The following is an 18238-nucleotide window of genomic DNA, read 5'->3' on the forward strand; positions in this document are numbered from 1 at the left end:
GAGAAGGAAACGATAGATAAGAAAAGTAAAAGGGGATTGTGGGAAACGCGTTTGTTTGGTTCCAAGGTCGGAGAGATTAAGAAAGAAGGTGGAGAACAGAAGAAAGCAAGAAACAGATTAAGGAGAAGAAGATCATCATGTGTTTAGTGTTTGTGTGCGGGGAGGAGGAGAAGGTGGTGTCGAGGCAGCCAGCACCGGGTGCATGTCCTTACTGCGGAGGGATCATCCTAGCTATGGATGTAGAGAGAGGATGGAATTTCTGTTTTCTGCCTTTATACTTCAAGACCAAACGCAGGTATTGCTGCTCCATCTGCAACAGATCACTCCTCCTGCACTAAGACATAAACATACCTACATACATACTATGTATTTGTAGGGATTTTATTTTCTACTTTCTGTGTACATGTACAGGAGTTTTGTACTAGATAATATGCCATCCATTTTAACTACCAATGATGTTTGTCCTTTTCTAGTATTGCTTTTGTGCTTTTGTTCTTCACATTCAAAGATTTTAGTGAACCCAAACTCCAATTTGGTTTCCACCAAAAGTAATTGGTGGGAATAAACACTAAATGCAAGAAAGGGGGGGTAAACCTTTTAAGGGAAGAAGACAATCCCAGCCTCCTATGGTAAAGCAACAAAATAGGTAATCCTTATTTTAATTTGAATGTTTTTTATACGCAAAAGTAATCCTCTATCTTTTTAAGCAAAAGTGATTGACTATAAATACTTAATTAGGGAGCTAAGTAACCTTTTGTCACACTGGTAAGACCTTGTAAAACCCAAAATATATGGATTTCACAGCTGCAAACAAAATAAAATAAGAGACTAACTTCATATTCATAAACAAGGCACCAAATTTAATAATTTTTACGCCACGCAATAATCCAACTACACATTTATATTATCGGACATGCCAATTTTGTAATGAAATTGCATACAGCTTTTCCAAATGATAACATAACGTACTAATTTGTTACAAAATATGGAAAAATATACAAATTGAAATCCGAAACTAAGATAAGAGTGCAAAGGAATAATTTTGCCAAACTTTTTTGGTGAATTTAAGATTTCCTCTAACTTAACCTTTTTAAATAATCTTCATTTTATAATTATCCGTTTAACCCTGTTTCGGTGTCAGTTAAGTTAATGAATCAGGGACTTCAATGAACATTTTTAAAATATTAGAACACAAAAAAATATTTGAAAGGCGAGACATCAGTTCATGCAGTTACCTTTTTGGGAGATCACTTGAGCCAAAGAAAAAAGAAACTCCATACCCTCTCTTTAAATTATGCAAAAAAGTACAACCCCAATTAACTTGCCCCAAGTAATGTAAAACTTCTTTTAATTTTTATGATGAGGTTCATTCAAAAATCAACACACAACACACCCCATCCAGAGCCAATAGTTAAAAGAAATCGAAACCAAATAATAAAAAAATTCCCGTATTACCAATCATACTTCAGTGCATTTTCTTCCAAATAAAAGCCATAGGGAAAATTGAAGAACCATCAAACATGAAATCACTTACAGAGTTTCAACTTCTTAAAATACGAAGATACGATTGACTTGGGGTATGGTTTTGTGGCAAGGCACGTAGGTATGTTTTCAGGTTGTTCAATCCAGAGTTTGTGAATGATCCCACCAGATGTAAGCTTCTCAGACAAGTTTTTAATCTGGGTTTCTCCTTTTACTTCGAGTGTAACCTACAATTGACGTTCAGTAGCAACTTAACACAGAAACCAGATGCTCAGCTATATAAAAAAAATAATCAGATCTACATGACCAACAACAGAAACACCATATGCATTATAGATACATACTACCTCTAGTGCCATATATAAAACTTTTTAACTCACAATTTAGCTTATTTAATTAGTAGTAGTAAACTTATCAACAATTTGTATCGTTTTCCCAAAATTACCTTTAAAATTATGGGAATTTATCGTAATCTAATTAATCAATGCATATCCCCATAAGGATATTCATGCAAAAAAATAACAATAATGCAATAAACAGTTTGGATGGAATCTATGAAAATAACAACGACAAACTTCTCAAAAAAGTTCTTACAAAGGTAAACAGAGGATATAACTAAAGCTGATGTCTTAACATATAACAAAAGGTAAGCCACAACTGCTGTCCAGAAACATTAATGGCCAATGATGAAGAACAAAGTATGAAATCCTATATTGACAATTACCACACTTCAGCAATGTTAGCTGCGTATTTGTACTTTCAACTTTAATACATTATTATTACACCTCAAAACGAAATCTGTATTCCACCATGATATATTCAAAATCTCGATTCCCAAAACGGATGACAATCACGATATTGTACAATCCAGCAAAAAAATCATGCAAATCCAAAGGTTGATATTCTGGGGCGCACAGAAAAAATAAAACAGAGACACTGAACTATTGTTCCAAAAAGGCAAGGCTGTTATTTGGCAAACCTCAGCAAATCATAGGTAAATTCAACCAAGAAGCGAACAAATTTCCATCCATCATGAAGAGCAATGCAACAATATACATCTTTTTCTCATAATACAGAAGCAGTTTGCAGTTGATTCATTGGGATTTTTTCTAATTTTATCATACTAACAATGACTAGCTAAACAGAACAGGTAAAGAGAACACAGTATGTTAATCTCCAAAACAAAAGTTGTATTCATTTGGGATTTCAAAATATTTTAAAAGACTTTATTTTTGTGAAAAAAAACTTGTATTCAATGAAGATTTTTAAAGAATCAAAATAATCTCATGATATTCATTCAAAACTATCAAGAATTTTTCTTAGATAGCAACAACATTCGGTGGTTTATTTTAAAAGACCAAGAAAGAATCACTTGACTTTTAAAATAATGTAGATTTCAATGAATTATTTTCTCGATTTGATTTTGTTGAATTTTATGTTAATTTTATTTGTGTAGAAATATAATTCCCATGAAACAATCTCACCCAAATATGCGAGACTTTTCTATTAACAATCATACTTTTCTCAATCTTAAAGATGACAGTAGTAAAATCCTTATTAAAAGTTTTTTTTAAATCTAGATAATTTTTTTTTTTGCTATAGTTCTGGGTTATTACTTTCTAAATTCAATATATGGGCTATAGCAGTACCGGCTGGGCCTCTAGCACCAAATGTCATACTTGGAGGATTGATACTCATGATATTTCAGGATGCCTAGTAGGATGACAAATGAATCCGTCCTATAATAATGTCTAAACTCATCTTGATTTTGATGGAAAATCCTGTATTGACTAGGCACAGGAATGGATGGAGATAATATCCAATTTTGAAAATTGAATATAGGAACGAGGATGGGTATGTATATATCCGTTCCATCTCCATCCTTATACCTTCTTCTTTTAAATTACTAAAACATCTGAAATTTATTACGTAACTTAAAAAATTTATTATATTAACTTTTATGTGGTCCTTAGTTTTGTAACTTGTTTTTAGATCATACATTTGATCATTTTTACTCTTTTATATAATTATTTGACCTTTATTTAATTATTATTTTATACTCTCATTTGTTATTTACACAATTATAATTTCTTTCTTGACATTAAAGAAAAAAAAAAAGTATATACTTTTGATATTCAATACTTGATAATATCATGTTTTTTTTACTGTGATTTTTATTTTTTATAAAAAATTATTTAATTAATATTTGGAATAGTAAAAAAACGGGTACTAAGTGTTGGTACATATATACCGGTTCGTCGATGGGATGAGAAAAAAAATCATACCCGTTAAATATGGAATGAATTTTTACTTCGGGATGGTGATGGAATACTCAAACCTACACCTGCCCTACCCCGTTGCTACCCCTAGTGCCTAGGTCCTAGGTACTTGTTGATCATGTTCCCATCATATGGGATAAACATCCCCAAGCACCATGTTCTGCTTGTTGTAGGGACATCATCAATTACGAAAGCATTTGAATGAAAGTCTAAATGCAACTTCAATAACATTAAGCTAAAATTTGTTAACCTTCTCTCGATTAAAATTTAATTATTTACAGTGTAACTATTTCTAATATAACATAATTGATATTTTTACAGTTATGAACCTGTTTGAAAAATTATTGATGAGAAGTGGGATAATCAACCTTGAAGGCTTTCGCAAGCATTTGCTTATTACCTTAATCTTCCTTTCTTGCATTAGGAACCTCATTTTAGAAATGATGATCCTAAGGTGAAAAGATTGGTCAAGGATGATGTAGAAAGCAAAAAAATAATAATGCAACTTATTAACTTTCATTATGGTAAAAGACCTTTTTTATGGAAAATGTAAAGGGTTGTAGGAAAGTTATGCTTCCTAGAGGATAACAAGAGATGTTTGGGGTAAAACTTCAAAGTTGAAGAAGTTTGTTATTCGAGTTTTCAGCTTGATTTATAGTTCTTCTGGAAATGGTAATTCAAATGTATCAAGTTATTTGAGACTTTTAATTTTCTTTACTTAGTTTACATAGTTATTAAAATTTCATCTTTAATCATAGGTTCATATAAAAAGAAGAAACTGATCGCATTTTGAAAAAATGAATGACTTGGTTTTTGTGATGTATAAGTTTAAGCTAAAAGATATACAAACTTAGAAAGTTTATTATTCTCCCATTTGATGGCATTAAGTCTAATGACGAATGGATAATTAAAAACAGAGATAATATTGAGGTTTAACAAGTTTAAGGAGAAGGTGATGGTGAAAAAGCTGACTTAACTGAATCAAGTTTAACTAATCTAACTCTAGATGTATTTGATTTTGGTAATACAGTTTTTTATGTCAATGTTAATGATGCACACTTTTCATTAAAGGAAGAGTCTAATGGTGATGAAGATGTTGATCTTGGAGATCATGTCTTCATAGGATTAGAGACAAAAACTTAAGAAGACATTTTTCAATTTGTAGTTATTTAAATGTTATCACCTCATCACCTGAACTTGTGTTTTTCTTAGTTGTATGGACTTATTTATTTGTTGTGTGAACTTTTATATAGTAGTCATGCGGTAGTAAAGTTAGTAATTTTAGAATTATTTTTATTGTCTACTTTTTTATTAATTATGGTGTTGGAATATTGGATTGGTATGATAGTTATTTTTTTTATATGACATAGACTCTACTAGTGGATCCACAATTTGAGTCTACGAAGCTCCGATGAATCTACGGGGAGAGACTCTCGAGACTGTTAATCTCGATAATATTCTTACAAAATCTTTTAAGATCAACATATTTTTTTTTTATCTACCATAACGTAAAAGGTTCTGTTAGTACATTCAAAAAAGGTTCACATGTATTTTTCCTCTTATAACTATGTTGGGATAAATTTCTCCCTTAGAAGAAAATAAGAAGCAAAAATAAAATAAGATTTTCCTTAATCATATTCAGATGCTTCTCTACACTGCACACCCTTCAAAATCTTAATTTACAAAGAGAGAATGAAATTATTTGATAAAGCCAATGTGAAACAAGCACCGATAGTCTACTCCACAAGTGCGAAGATGAATCTTCATCTATCTTATATATGAAAAACCTCAGGTTAAGTCAAGCATTTAGTAGGCTAATAGAAATCTAGAACATTTGTTCCTGGCCAAAAGCACCATCCAATCCAAACCACACTACAGATCACCAATAATCATCCTTTTATTTTAACTTACAAAGAAGCTGAAATTAAGCGGGGGCATTCATTGACATAGTTTCTAGAAAACCTTAGAACCACAAATTAAACGTTTCTAACAGTCAGAGTCAACACCATTTCACCTGTTCCTATATAAGTTCAAGAAAGGTTCCTTCCAACACCTCAAATTCCAGCAATGTAAAGATTTAGCCAATGCCAACATCAACCATATCTCTAGCTTTATCAAAAGGTAAAATCCCTCATTACAAGTTTGAAGTTCCATGTTTTGTTTTTTCACTACTCTAGTTGGTTTCATGTAATAACCCACAGCCATTACAATAGATTAGGATTTTATGCACTTCTAGGAACAACTAGGAACATTTTTTGCATAAAACGCAAACTTTAGGAACCATACAAAGCAATGCTTGCCCAATTCAAAAATTCAACAACAAAAAGTCCAAAAATAAACAGATTCACAGACTAGAAAGCCCAAATTGACAACACAATATGAACAATGTGATCCAGAGTTTCACTTCCACTTATCAGAATATAAGACGAACAAAAAATAACGGAGAAAGAGAAGCCTTACCTTGTGCATAGAATCAATTTTGTCGGGGCAGCAATAATCGACGGTTTGAGCATCGTCTTTGTTGGACCAAACGGCCGAAACAGAAGCATGGCAACCTTGAGTAACCACGCTCCCTAGCGGCCACGTGTCGATCAGGTCTCGCCGGAGCACCACGTATTGTACCACAACATCCGCGTTTTCCGGCTGCTGCGGCGCGTCGTTCGCTGTGACAGCAGCGTTGAGATCGGTTGCGGCGGGTTGACTCATTGAGTTTGAGCTGAGTGGACTCGCCCGGGTTAAGATAGAAGGCGCGCGAAAATGGGTAAGCGTAACCCTAACGCTGGTAGTTGAGAAAGCGAGGTTGGAAGCGGAGGGAGTGAAGAGGCGTAATGGAATGGTGCAGGCCATTCCTAAACTCACACGTAACACATGGTTAGACCAAAAAAAACCTGCTATACCATATCTTACTTCTCAGAAATAAAAAAATAAAAAATTAAGCTGTAATAAATTTTTTAAACTGTTATAATATATGGCAAATTTTTCCTATATCCAACCTTTTTTAACCTTCACTCTACTCAAAAATATCCTTCATTTTTAAATCTGAAATTGGAATAATACATTATTGTGTACTGAAAGTAAAAAATTGGAATAGAATTCAAAAATCAAAATTTTATTCAAGAAAAACAATTCCACAAACAAAATATTCGTTCAAAGAAAATGTGAAAACATTTTTTTTTAAAAAGGATCCAGAATATATTTTTATTTATATTTCCATTTTATTTAAAGACATTTTTATAGTTTCACACTAAAATCGGATGCAATAATATGGTGAAGAATGTAAGACTACTCTTCCTGCACCTCCGTATCTTCTTGTGTTACTTACCCCATATCAAATGTAAAAATAATTTTTTTATCTTTTTTTGTCACCCCATACATAATCCAGAATATGTTTTTAGATCCGGAAGTTCTTTAGATTTATGAAATTTTGAAGTCTTTTTTTTTTTATTTGAAATAAGCCTATGGATTATATAATCCAAAAATTAATCACGCATTTGAAAAAAATACTTCCAAATTACATAATCCGAAAGCTAATCTCAATTCAGAAAAGACTTTCGAATTATGTAATCTAGAAGTTAATCAAGCATCTGGAAAAAAAGGTTTCTAGATTGCATAATCCGAAAGCTAATATCATGTATAGAAAAAACTTCCAAATTATGTAGTCCGAAAGTTAATTATAAAAGGCTTCCGGATTATATAATCCAGAATATTAAAGAAGGATATTTTCGATATACAAAAACTTATGGGGATGACACAAGAAAGTATGGAGGTGCAGGAAGAAGCAGTCATAAAGTAATTGTCAGGAAAAAAAAATTGAAGCCCAATAAAAAAATCCATTGGTGGGGAGACCAATAACAAGTTGGTCCAAATTCTTCCCATATTAACAATATATTTAATACTATTTTGCTACATCACATTAATCTTTAGTTTTTTTTTTAACTTTACAGTTCTGTGTTGTTTTTACAATCATTTATATATATATATATATATATATATATATATAATTTCAATACTAAATGGATAAATAATTAAATAATAAAATACTATATCAAAACTCATTACATAGGCCCAAACACGGACAATATGTTTAATAAATATTAGTTACATAGAGAAAAAAATCAAATTGGGTTCTAGCCCAATAAAGAAGTACTATAAATAAGTGATCCATATAAGATGTAAGTAGAGTGAATTTTATCTGATAATTAACTAAAATTGTTTCTGACTTTATCATCAGAGTCTTTTGCAGGTACACACACCTACCCGAAAGTTAATACCGGACCAAAAGTTGAGAGTTCTAATTGATCAAGACCAACCAGTGAAATACCCTAAATAGTACCAAAGTCCAAATCAAGTGAATAGTAAAACTGAGAGCTCAAACCTAAGATAAAAGATCGAGAAGTCGACAAATTCAGAAGAAGGAATAAATTTGTTTCTAAGCCCACTAAGAACATTAATAAAAAAATAAATCTCAAACCTTAAATCTTAATTGAATTCAGTTAAATAGTTAAGTGGAGTAATTAAAATTATATTTTTTTAAAATTAAAAAAATACTAAGTTTAATGATGCACTATAAATAAATGAAGAAGGTTAAAATTTAACGTATCATTGAGACTACTTTTGTTATATGTATTTCTATAATAAAATTTAACGTTTGTATTGTTTTAATTCTCTCCTCAAAGAGACACTTTATGTTTTTAATTCTCTCCTCAAAGAGATGCTTCAAAGAGACACTTCATGTCTTATATGTTTTTTTTTTTTGTAAAACTTATTTCATTAGATAAGATATTTTATTAGAGCAATGCATCCGTTGAAAGAATGGTATTCTAACACTTATTATATTTGATGTTTTTACGCAGCTCATGTTTTTCTTTTACATACGTATGTTCTACAATAATTTAATCCTTTGATTTTGTATAATATTATTTATATACGATATTAGTGACATTAGTCAATTTAGCATTTGATGTATTTGTTAAGTTTTATGTTTGAATGATTATATTTTGCATAAATAAATTTTGTTTTAAAAATAAAAAGGGTGATGAACAATACCATCCACCACCAACAATTTTTGTCTCCAACAAGTGGTGATGTTCATTTATTGCATAATTTTCTTTCATATATTAAGATCCTTGTTCTAAAGTGATAACTCATTTGAGGAGACCTGAATAATTTCACTCGACACTTGTGATTAACAAGTTTATTTCACTTTTTTGTGACATTAAGCACTTTAAAGATGTGCAGAATAAAAAATGACAAATTTCAATTTTAATAAAAAGATTTCGCTTTGTGTAAGGGTTATTATAGTTTTTACCAAGATTTTGGAATGTGAAAATGAAGTAAAAATGTTGATTTTGTGAAGTGTTTGCACAAGTTGACTGAAATTGGAATAATGATGACAAAAAAAGGAACGTCAATAACACCAACTAATTTCACATACTAAAAATAATATTTACAAACTCGGAGAAAGAATTAAAAAAAAACTGAAAAAGTATAATAAATAACATTAGAGGATTAAAAAGATATTTAAATCTAAATGTCAAAGATAAAAAAAGTAAAGTGTGAACTATAAAAAATCCCGATGATACATATATCATGGCCAGTTTTTTTATTGAAAATAATTCTCCTATAGTTTTTAATTCGTGTTTGTTTTATGATTTTATTAAAAAAAATAATTATAAAATTATATATAATATATTATTATTGTATGTAATATTCTACGATAATATACCAGTTATATGTAATTAATTTAATAATGATAGAATCTAATGATTAGTTGATCTTTATCTAATTAGATTATAATTTGAAGAGAAAAACTTCCTACAATATATAATTTTTTATATATAAAATCATCTAAATATATACAATAAAAATATCTTATTTCTTCTTTCCATCTTCTAAGTACCATTTTTCTTATAAATTTTAATAAGTAAAAACTATTTCTTTCAATGTACACAGGTATCCACAGGTATCCAGATAATACAAAATTATAGATATTTTATTTTTAATGATTTATAAAAAAGGTTGTAGAAATATAAATCTTGAATGGCGTGCATTCCAAGAAAGTGTGACTTTAAAACTAGCTAACCTGCAGCTTTCTCTCCACCTAATTAATTTGATGAGCAAACCAATAAGTTATAAGTGAAACTATAACAAAATTTTCGTGTCTTCTACTCTTCCAATTCAATCCTTTTTCAACCTATTTTTCACATGCCTTCAATGGGTTTGTTCGATAAAGAAATCATAGTCTCGTTTTGTGTGAGTGCTAAAAAATAATGCAGAGCACAACCATTCAGTCAACTTGTTTGAGATTCATTAATTATGTAGGATCCTGCCAAATAAGAAAAACACAAGTTGAGTATAAACTATAGGATAGATCTGGTTTAGTTTCGATTTTTTAAAAAAAATATCCAAGTCAAATCAATTTGGTCCAAAGCAGATTAATTTAGGTTATTATATTAAGATGTAGATTTTAAATTTAATTTAAAAATGAGATTTGTAATTATTTATATGTTATAAAATGTTTTGATGTTAAATGTTCTAATTTGTCGTGCATTAAATTATATAATTTTAGATGATCTGATAGTGGGTGGTTCGATAAGTACAACAAATTTTCGTTAGAGTAGACTCTAAATGTCTCTGATACTATTTTAAGAAGTGAACTTTTAAGTCTAATTCAACCTTATAAACTAACTTATAAGGCGAAGTTTTGTATCCATTATATACTATGAAATATTCTAATATCTAATTAATATAGAATCTCCATTAGAGTTTACAATTTGTTTGAAATCCTACATCGACTAAAAATAAAAACTATATAATATGAATGAGTACAAACCTCACATTTTAAACTGGTTTGATAAGATTGAACTAGACTTAAAATTTATTTCTTAATACAATTGTTCATCAAATATTTTTCTTCCAATCTCAAACACTTTAAAATAGCATTAATAGGATCAATAACTATGAAACTTCCCGTAACAATTTTCAAACCGTGACTAAAACCTTACAGCTATTTCCAACTACATGTTAACTTCAGTGATTTTGGTTTTGTTTTTAATTTATACGATCATGTTTCATATTATCTTCTTGTGTTAGGATATTGGGCTCATGCGCTTTGCTGTTAATTCTAATTGAATAATGATTTTTATGTGGAATTATAGGACCAAGGTCATCATGGTTTAAGGAGGTTTGAGCAACATGTTCTAGGAACAATGTGGGGTACCTACAGTGTACGGTTTGATGAATAAATATCATCTCATCTTTAAATAGGTCTAGATATCTAATAAAAGATAAAAACACATATTGAGTGCTCTAATTAAGGATCTTAGAACTTTTTACTATAATATTTTGATACCTATTATTCTTATACCATGCAAATCTTTTAAAAAAATAATAAAAAATTGCAACATTGCAAGATTATAATTGTTATTGTGTAAGGGTTGTGAGTTGGAGAACTATTGAGAGAATTCGTTTTTTTTTTCTTCTTGTCGGTCGGTCACGTTGTTTTCCAACCTCTTCTACTCGTTGCTCACCTTCCTTTCGTAGTCTCAGTCCTCAGTTCTCGTAAACATCGAATGGGAGATACTTGCAGAATGCACTCCAACGCTCAAGTCAGCAAAAGTGTTCGGCGCTCAGCTATCAAAGTACTGTAGATAATGACGTACTTGATTTATTGGAATGTGCACTATTTATATTACCTGTTGTGTGCTTTTCTTATTGGGTCAGATTAAGGGGTTGGACTCTGTTTAGGGCTGAGTTACCTAGTTCCTAATCACGGATTAACATTATTAACATCAATTAGACGTAATTGGACGTGATCTATCGTTCGACACGATGGACGCGTGCTTTCACTATGTTCGGTCGATCTGACATTGGAGTATGAGACATTATATCAATCGTGCTACTTTCATCGGTACAATAATAATAAAGAAACTCCCACTTTTAAGCAAATTGCGGCAATTATGAATGATTTGTGGTAACAATGAGAGACCAAATTGAAGGCAATCGAAAATTAAGAAAAAAGAAGAAGGAAGCAAAGAGACCGTAAATTGAGAAATGAGGAATCAGAACATATACACTCAAAACATATTTTTTAAATGATTATGATTTAATATAAGGTAGGATTATGAATCGTTTTGAAGTTTTTAAAGTTTTGTCACGGTCTTATTTAAAAAAAAATATATAATTAATCAAAAAAATAAGATGTATATAAAGTGTGATGAGTAATATATATTTATTCATCATGTGTACTTTTTTTAAAGGCCTAACCTCGTATAAATTTGTTTTAAAATCTACACCGCGAGTTACCACCAACAATGTTACACTTCATGAGAATCATATTTGATTTCTTTTTATACATAAGCATATATTATAAAGTTTAATTAAATAATCACGACCATTTATTTAAAAACTTGTTTTCTAACCAGACTTTTAAGTCAGCATAATTGGCATTTTAGAAATACAAACAAACATATATAATCTTACTATATGTACATGTGTGGATGTCGGGGTTTGAGTAACGTTGATTTATTTGATACACAATTTGTTGTCGTGTTGGTAATCTCCTAGTTCTTCAAACTTCTTTCTCCTTCGCGCGTGCATTCCTTTGGTCGGCGAATACCTGCTATTGCACTCCGACGCTCAAATCAGTGTCAGCGATTAGTCTATTCTCTTAAGATATCCAAAAACATACATTTTCCCCCTTTTAGAAGTCCCTTTTATAGGTTGACTTGAATCTTCACACTCGCATGGGCCAGATAACCGGTTGCCAAGACATGTGTAGTGGTCTTTTGGTCATGTGTAGTGACATCCTGATATTAAGAAAGTGTGTTTCGATGTGCCTTTGACCTATTCAATGTTAGTTGTAACTGTTTTCTTGCCATTAATTTAAGTCTTCGATCGTTCGGGTCCAACCGGTACACTATAATATACAATTCTTTTAATAGATCTGAAATTTCTATCTCTTCTCTATCTCTCTCTGGAGAACATTGATTTGGAAGGATCAGTTTTTTTTGTTTTTGAACCCCTAAGGAAGTGGGACCTTGGCATAGGCATCTTCATCCTCACTCACTTCATCTGCAAAATTAATATTTTATGGCTATACCAGAGTTGTATGTTTGGATTCGTAATGAAGATTAGATGTAATAGATAAAAACAATGGAAGAAACAAATATCTTATCTTTCGGGCGATGGGAATAAAGATAAGATGGAAGATGTTTAGGTTTCTTTTCTTATTTTATTAGAAAGAAAAGTAGAAGAATATACAATCATTTTTAATAAAATAATATTTTATGACAAAATTTAGATGAGTTAGAGCAATTTTTTCATATCTAAGTGATGCAAAGATCCGCTGTAATTTTGGTATGATATAATATTTGTTTTGTGGATAAGGTTTACTCTTATATAGTTTTCTCCAAAACTAAAGAAAACATTATGCTTGAACCAATATCATTGAGTGATTGTTGGAAATAAAGATGGAAAAATAAGAAAATGTATTAGAAATTCTACCTTCATTATACATAATGATATTTCATTATTATAAATAATTATATTTAATAATATATAAAATGTAAATTTTGTTCTATAAATTAATTTAAATTTAAGTTTAATTGTTAATATCGTATCAGAATAATTTAGAATTTCTCGTGCCATTCATAAATATATAATTTTACATACAATTATTAAATTTGTCAAATCTCAATATAAAAAAGAATTTTAAAAAATTTATTAATTTTATCATATTACTTGTTTTTGCTAGGGAGATGGAATCTAGAGAACTGTTGACTGACTTCGTCTTCCTTCGTTCTATCGATCGGTAAACTTGCAATTCAGTCTACTCCTTTAGTCTTCGTGTTACTCTTTTAAGTCTCGGTCGCCTAATTGCTCAATCTTTGAAGAGAATTGCCGAATGAGAATACCGGCAGAAGACACGCTCAAGTCAGTAAAGAACTTTTGACACTCGAATGTGTACAGTAATTAATGACATACCTTACTTTTGAAATGTGCGTTATTTATATTATTTTAATAAAATTATCTTATTGGGCCGAACTAGTAAAGTTTATTGCATTTAGATGTGTATTACCTAATTTATAATGATGATTTAATTTTGCTGATCTTAACTGAGCATTAATAAACCGAAGATTTTGGTCGTCTTGCGCAAACGTATATTATTCGATCAACTCAGTTGTGGGAACCATGTCATTCATTATCGAACTATTAATAAATATATATATTTTCAGAGACAATTATCAAATAATAAAGAAAATGTTTTTTTGGGAGTGAGAAATCATATTCCATCCAGTGTTGCAGCAGCAACTAGGATGACTAACAAGATGCAACCCCTCCACCAACATCTTGTCAACCCCTTCAACCTTCTCTCATCTCTACCACATGTACCACATGGGAATCTTCAAACACCAACCACCATTATACTTATCCTTTTCTGCTTCCACTTTAACATTTCCCTTCTATCAAATTCCAAATTTTAAACATCTTTTGAACATTAGAGTATACACAATTTAGGTTGGAGAGCAGCAATTTTAGATTGAATCAGCTGCCTTAAAGATTAATGGTGTTCTTGATGTAAAAGTAAGTATTGTTTAAAAGAGTAAAAGAGTAGGAATCCAATGTTGTTTGGCACTATGATTTGGGAGAATGGAGGGGACCCACACTTCCCCATCCACATATCCAAGGCAGATATTCCAATGGATCCTGTAACAGATCTCTCTTCTCTTCTTCAAATGTCAGCTTTAGCCATGTTCTACGCTTAGCCAATAAGCAAGGAAGTCAAGTTAGGATATAAATAAATAAATATATAAATAAATTATAATGATACCAACAAACCTAAATGACAAACCCTACCTAGGTAGATCACCACTTCAAATTCGATTCTTATTGGAGAAGAGACAACAGGGCACAACTTGCAACCCATAAATAAATAAATAACCTTTTAATAAACCCAAAATTTAAAATTAATAAATAAAAAGTCATTCTTTTTTGGGAGAAGTATTGATAGTTTAAAGGATAGGATAAGATTTGTCGAAGATACGCTACAAATACTGACCAAGTGACTATGACCACCCTTCCATGCCCATTTCCCACTATCTATAAACAAAATTAAACACACCCAAACAACGTATTCATTTTCTTCACCCAATTTTGCTTCTTTATCTTTTTCCACTTTATATTCGCAACCAAACAACCTTTCCTACAACACCTACAGGATATGCACAGTATATCCCTTATCAAAATTCATTTCTTTAAACATAAAGTAAAAAGAGAAGCACCAGTTTTTTACATACTTACTTTAACTTAATACTATTTTTCATTTTATTTAGTAACAACAATAACAAAAGAATAAAACAAAACAACTTAAAAAAAAACACCCTATGTTAAATGTCAATTAATCATCATCTTCTTCCTCGTCATCGTGTTCTTGCAGATCCGCAAGAGAAAAGCTCCTTGACTTGAAGCTTCCAAGTCTAAGCCTCATATGAGCAGCATAAGATTCGGGCACTCTGTTGAGCCGCAGTTGAACTTGATCTTCTGGTTTCTTTTCCTCAGCCAAGGAGGAAGAGGAGGAAGAAGAAGCAGAGGGAATTTTCCTTGCTTTTTCTTCCTCTTCTTCTTCTTCTTCTTCATAATCGTCATCATCATCATCGCGATCCTCGACCACAGGCAAAAGAGGCATGGATTGCGGGTTGGACCAGGAATAGAAAGATGATCTTCTGGACCACTTGGATGCAATCAGAACCCTTCTTCTCTTGTTGAAAGGACTCTCTTGCTTCTGCAACTCCTTCAAAGCACTCACTTGAGATAGATCTGAGAACGATTTCGATTTTCCATCAAAATGACTAGACAATCCCCTCCTGCATCGCTTATCAAAAACCCCAAAACATCCCCATATCAGATACGACAAACCAAAACCCAATACTCAATAAAAACCATTTTAATTGGAGACAAAGCATCCCAGGAAAAAAAAAACAAAAAACATTCGGTGTCTACGAGAATCGAATCGAATCGAATCAAATCAAACAAGAGGGCTTTTAGAGAGAGAAAGTAAAGGAACTAACTTGATGGGAAGAGAATCTTCCATAGCATTCAAAGACCCCAACCCAGTTCGTATCTTCAACTTGCTCTGCACTTCCTCCTCCTCGTTGTCACTGTCGTCGGGGGTTCCGATCGACGACGAACTCTCCGACTCGCCGCCGGTGAAGAACTTGGACGGGCCCGAGATCCGGAAGTTCGACCGGTCATTTTCCGGCGACCCGTTAAGGAAGATCCGATCTTCGGAGTTTCCGTCCAGCGGCGGAGACGCCGGAACGTCGATTGTGAAAGCGGGTCCCAACAATACCTCCATTTGTATTCACCTTCTTCTCCCGAAAAAAGCTTAAACTAAAACGAAACAAGAAGCCCCCCCCCGAAGCGGCGATTCAGTCACCCTTGTCCTCTTCGTCTTCTCTTCCTCCTAGGCTTCCACGTAATGGGGTTACTTGTCATCAATCTGCAAACTCCCAGAGAGAGAGAGAGAGAGAAAGTTGCAGAGGAATAGAGATAAGGCCGAAAAGAAATTAAGTGGGATGATGGAGAATGAGGAAGGATTATTGTTGATATATATAAAATAAACAGAAAATAAAAAAGGAAAAGAAGCATGGGGTGAGAGAGAAGGATTTGACACGTTGGGTGCGTGACGTGGCAAGAACAGGGACCAGAAAACCCCGTTTACCTTGAATATTATGTGTTTAATGTTGTTCATCATGGGTGTCTGATGCTTATCCTCTCAGTGTTTCCTTTTATTATATCAGACCAAGCGCATGCTTCCTTATTCGGGAATTTCGATTCCGGATATTTCAACTGAATCATTTTCCTTCCTCAATTCTCACCCGAATAATCGAACAACTCACTGAATTAGGGTTCTTCATCACACCATCACCATGTTTTGTTTCTACTATAGAGGGCACGTCTTTCGAAATATTTCACTTCAATTTTCTCACGAAAATATAGTAAAATAATTTTGGATGTTGAGACCTGAAACCGCATTCATTCCCTTTAAATATTTTAACGTCCCATCGTAATATCGTAACCTGTAAAATTTACTCTTACTTTTATAGTTTCTGTCTCGGAGAATAACTTCAATAATTCAATGTGGGTTTATTCAAAACTTTACATTACAATAAATGGCAATAATCATTATGCAAAAATTTCTCTTTCGAAACTATTTTGGATAGGGATGAAATCAGAATGAAGACTTTGATACTGTAGTTGTAGGAGAGTTAATAAATAGAGAGATTGCGACAATAATAATAAAGAACGAGTTTTCTATATATAATTTGTAATTGCCAAATAATTTATTCCTTTTAAGTTGTCATTTCGTGTGAGGTTGAGCCTATTGTTGGTGTGCAAATCAGTTTATTCTATTTAAGCCTACGCTGTTACAAATCACATTATATAAAATTTAACTATAAATTCAACGTCATTTTAGTCTTTGTTCTATACTATAAAAATAAATATTTATCAACATGTTTTATCACTCTACGAATATTTACTTACATAGACAAAGACAAAAAAGACATTAATGTTTTGCGATGAAGCAGGTGAGGGGTAAGTTAAGTATTTTTGTTTTTTATTTACATTTTATATATTTTAATTACTTAATTAATTTCTAATTATATAATAAATTTATATATTTTTAATTACATTTTTAATTTTTATTGTGTATTAATTTTTTTGTCTAATTTATTAGTTGATTTTATGGTTAACAGAATGACGTATTATTATTTTTGTCTTCGTGTCTTCAATTTATCCATTAATTTATTCTTTGTCTCTATGATATTTCACAACTCACGTGTTAAAAATAAATATTTAACGACATGTTTTATCACTCTACGAATATTTAACAACATTAATGTTTAGGAATGAAGTAGGTGAGGGGTAAGTTAAGCAGTATTTTTTATTTTACATTTTATATATTTTAATTACTTAACTAATTTTTAATTATATCATATATTTACATATTTTTAATTAAATTTTACTAGGAAAATTTATTTTGTATTTTTATTTGATTTTATCGTCAACAAAATGACGTGTTATTCTTTTTGTCTTTGTGATTTTATTTACTAGCATCCCTAGATATCTAAATGGGATTTGCATGATATTACAGTTTAGCATTCCATCAAATCTTACAATGATATTTTCCATCCATCTTTGAAGTTTTAGTCGATCTCACTCAATTAAATTCTCTATCTAGTATCATTTACATTTCTATTTTTCCATCTAGCACTCTTTTGTTTTTATCTTTTGTTTTTATTTCCCTGTCTAGCACTCTTTTGTTTTTATTTTTCTAGTCAACATTCTTTTATATTTTATTTTCCTATCTAGCACCATTTCAAAAATAAATAAATAAATAAATAATAAATTAAAAAAATGATAATTTTAATTTTGAATGCATTAGAAAATAAATATTTTTAATATTTAAAATAGTT

General features: G+C 31.1%; 3 protein-coding genes and 1 long non-coding RNA gene across 4 annotated transcripts; 1 reads left to right on the plus strand and 3 right to left on the minus strand.

The window, feature by feature from the left end:
- Positions 1-453, plus strand: LOC137821467 (uncharacterized). Its single transcript, XM_068626075.1, has one exon. The coding sequence runs from the start codon at positions 138-140 to the stop codon at positions 336-338; it is 201 nt and encodes a 66-aa protein (XP_068482176.1). The 5' UTR covers positions 1-137; the 3' UTR covers positions 339-453.
- A 979-nt stretch (positions 454-1432) lies between these two features.
- On the minus strand, positions 1433-6647 carry LOC137821466 (uncharacterized). The gene is made up of 2 exons (XM_068626074.1): positions 6222-6647; positions 1433-1709 (listed from the first exon to the last, which is right to left on the minus strand). Exons 1-2 carry the CDS (start codon positions 6606-6608, stop codon positions 1527-1529), a joined length of 570 nt encoding a protein of 189 aa, XP_068482175.1. The 5' UTR covers positions 6609-6647; the 3' UTR covers positions 1433-1526.
- Positions 6648-13926: 7279 nt separating this feature from the next.
- LOC137821470 (uncharacterized) lies at positions 13927-14995 on the minus strand. The gene is made up of 2 exons (XR_011082813.1): positions 14619-14995; positions 13927-14517 (listed from the first exon to the last, which is right to left on the minus strand). It is a non-coding gene; the product is annotated as an uncharacterized lncRNA (long non-coding RNA).
- Positions 14996-15062: 67 nt separating this feature from the next.
- Positions 15063-16716, minus strand: LOC137821469 (protein OXIDATIVE STRESS 3 LIKE 4-like). Its single transcript, XM_068626077.1, has 2 exons — positions 15830-16716; positions 15063-15625 (listed from the first exon to the last, which is right to left on the minus strand). The coding sequence occupies exons 1-2, from the start codon at positions 16114-16116 to the stop codon at positions 15160-15162; spliced, it is 753 nt and encodes a 250-aa protein (XP_068482178.1). The 5' UTR covers positions 16117-16716; the 3' UTR covers positions 15063-15159.
- Positions 16717-18238: the final 1522 nt, after the last annotated feature.

Source organism: Phaseolus vulgaris, chromosome 9, assembly GCF_000499845.2.
Source record: "Phaseolus vulgaris cultivar G19833 chromosome 9, P. vulgaris v2.0, whole genome shotgun sequence".
NCBI classification, from domain to species: domain Eukaryota; kingdom Viridiplantae; phylum Streptophyta; class Magnoliopsida; order Fabales; family Fabaceae; genus Phaseolus; species Phaseolus vulgaris.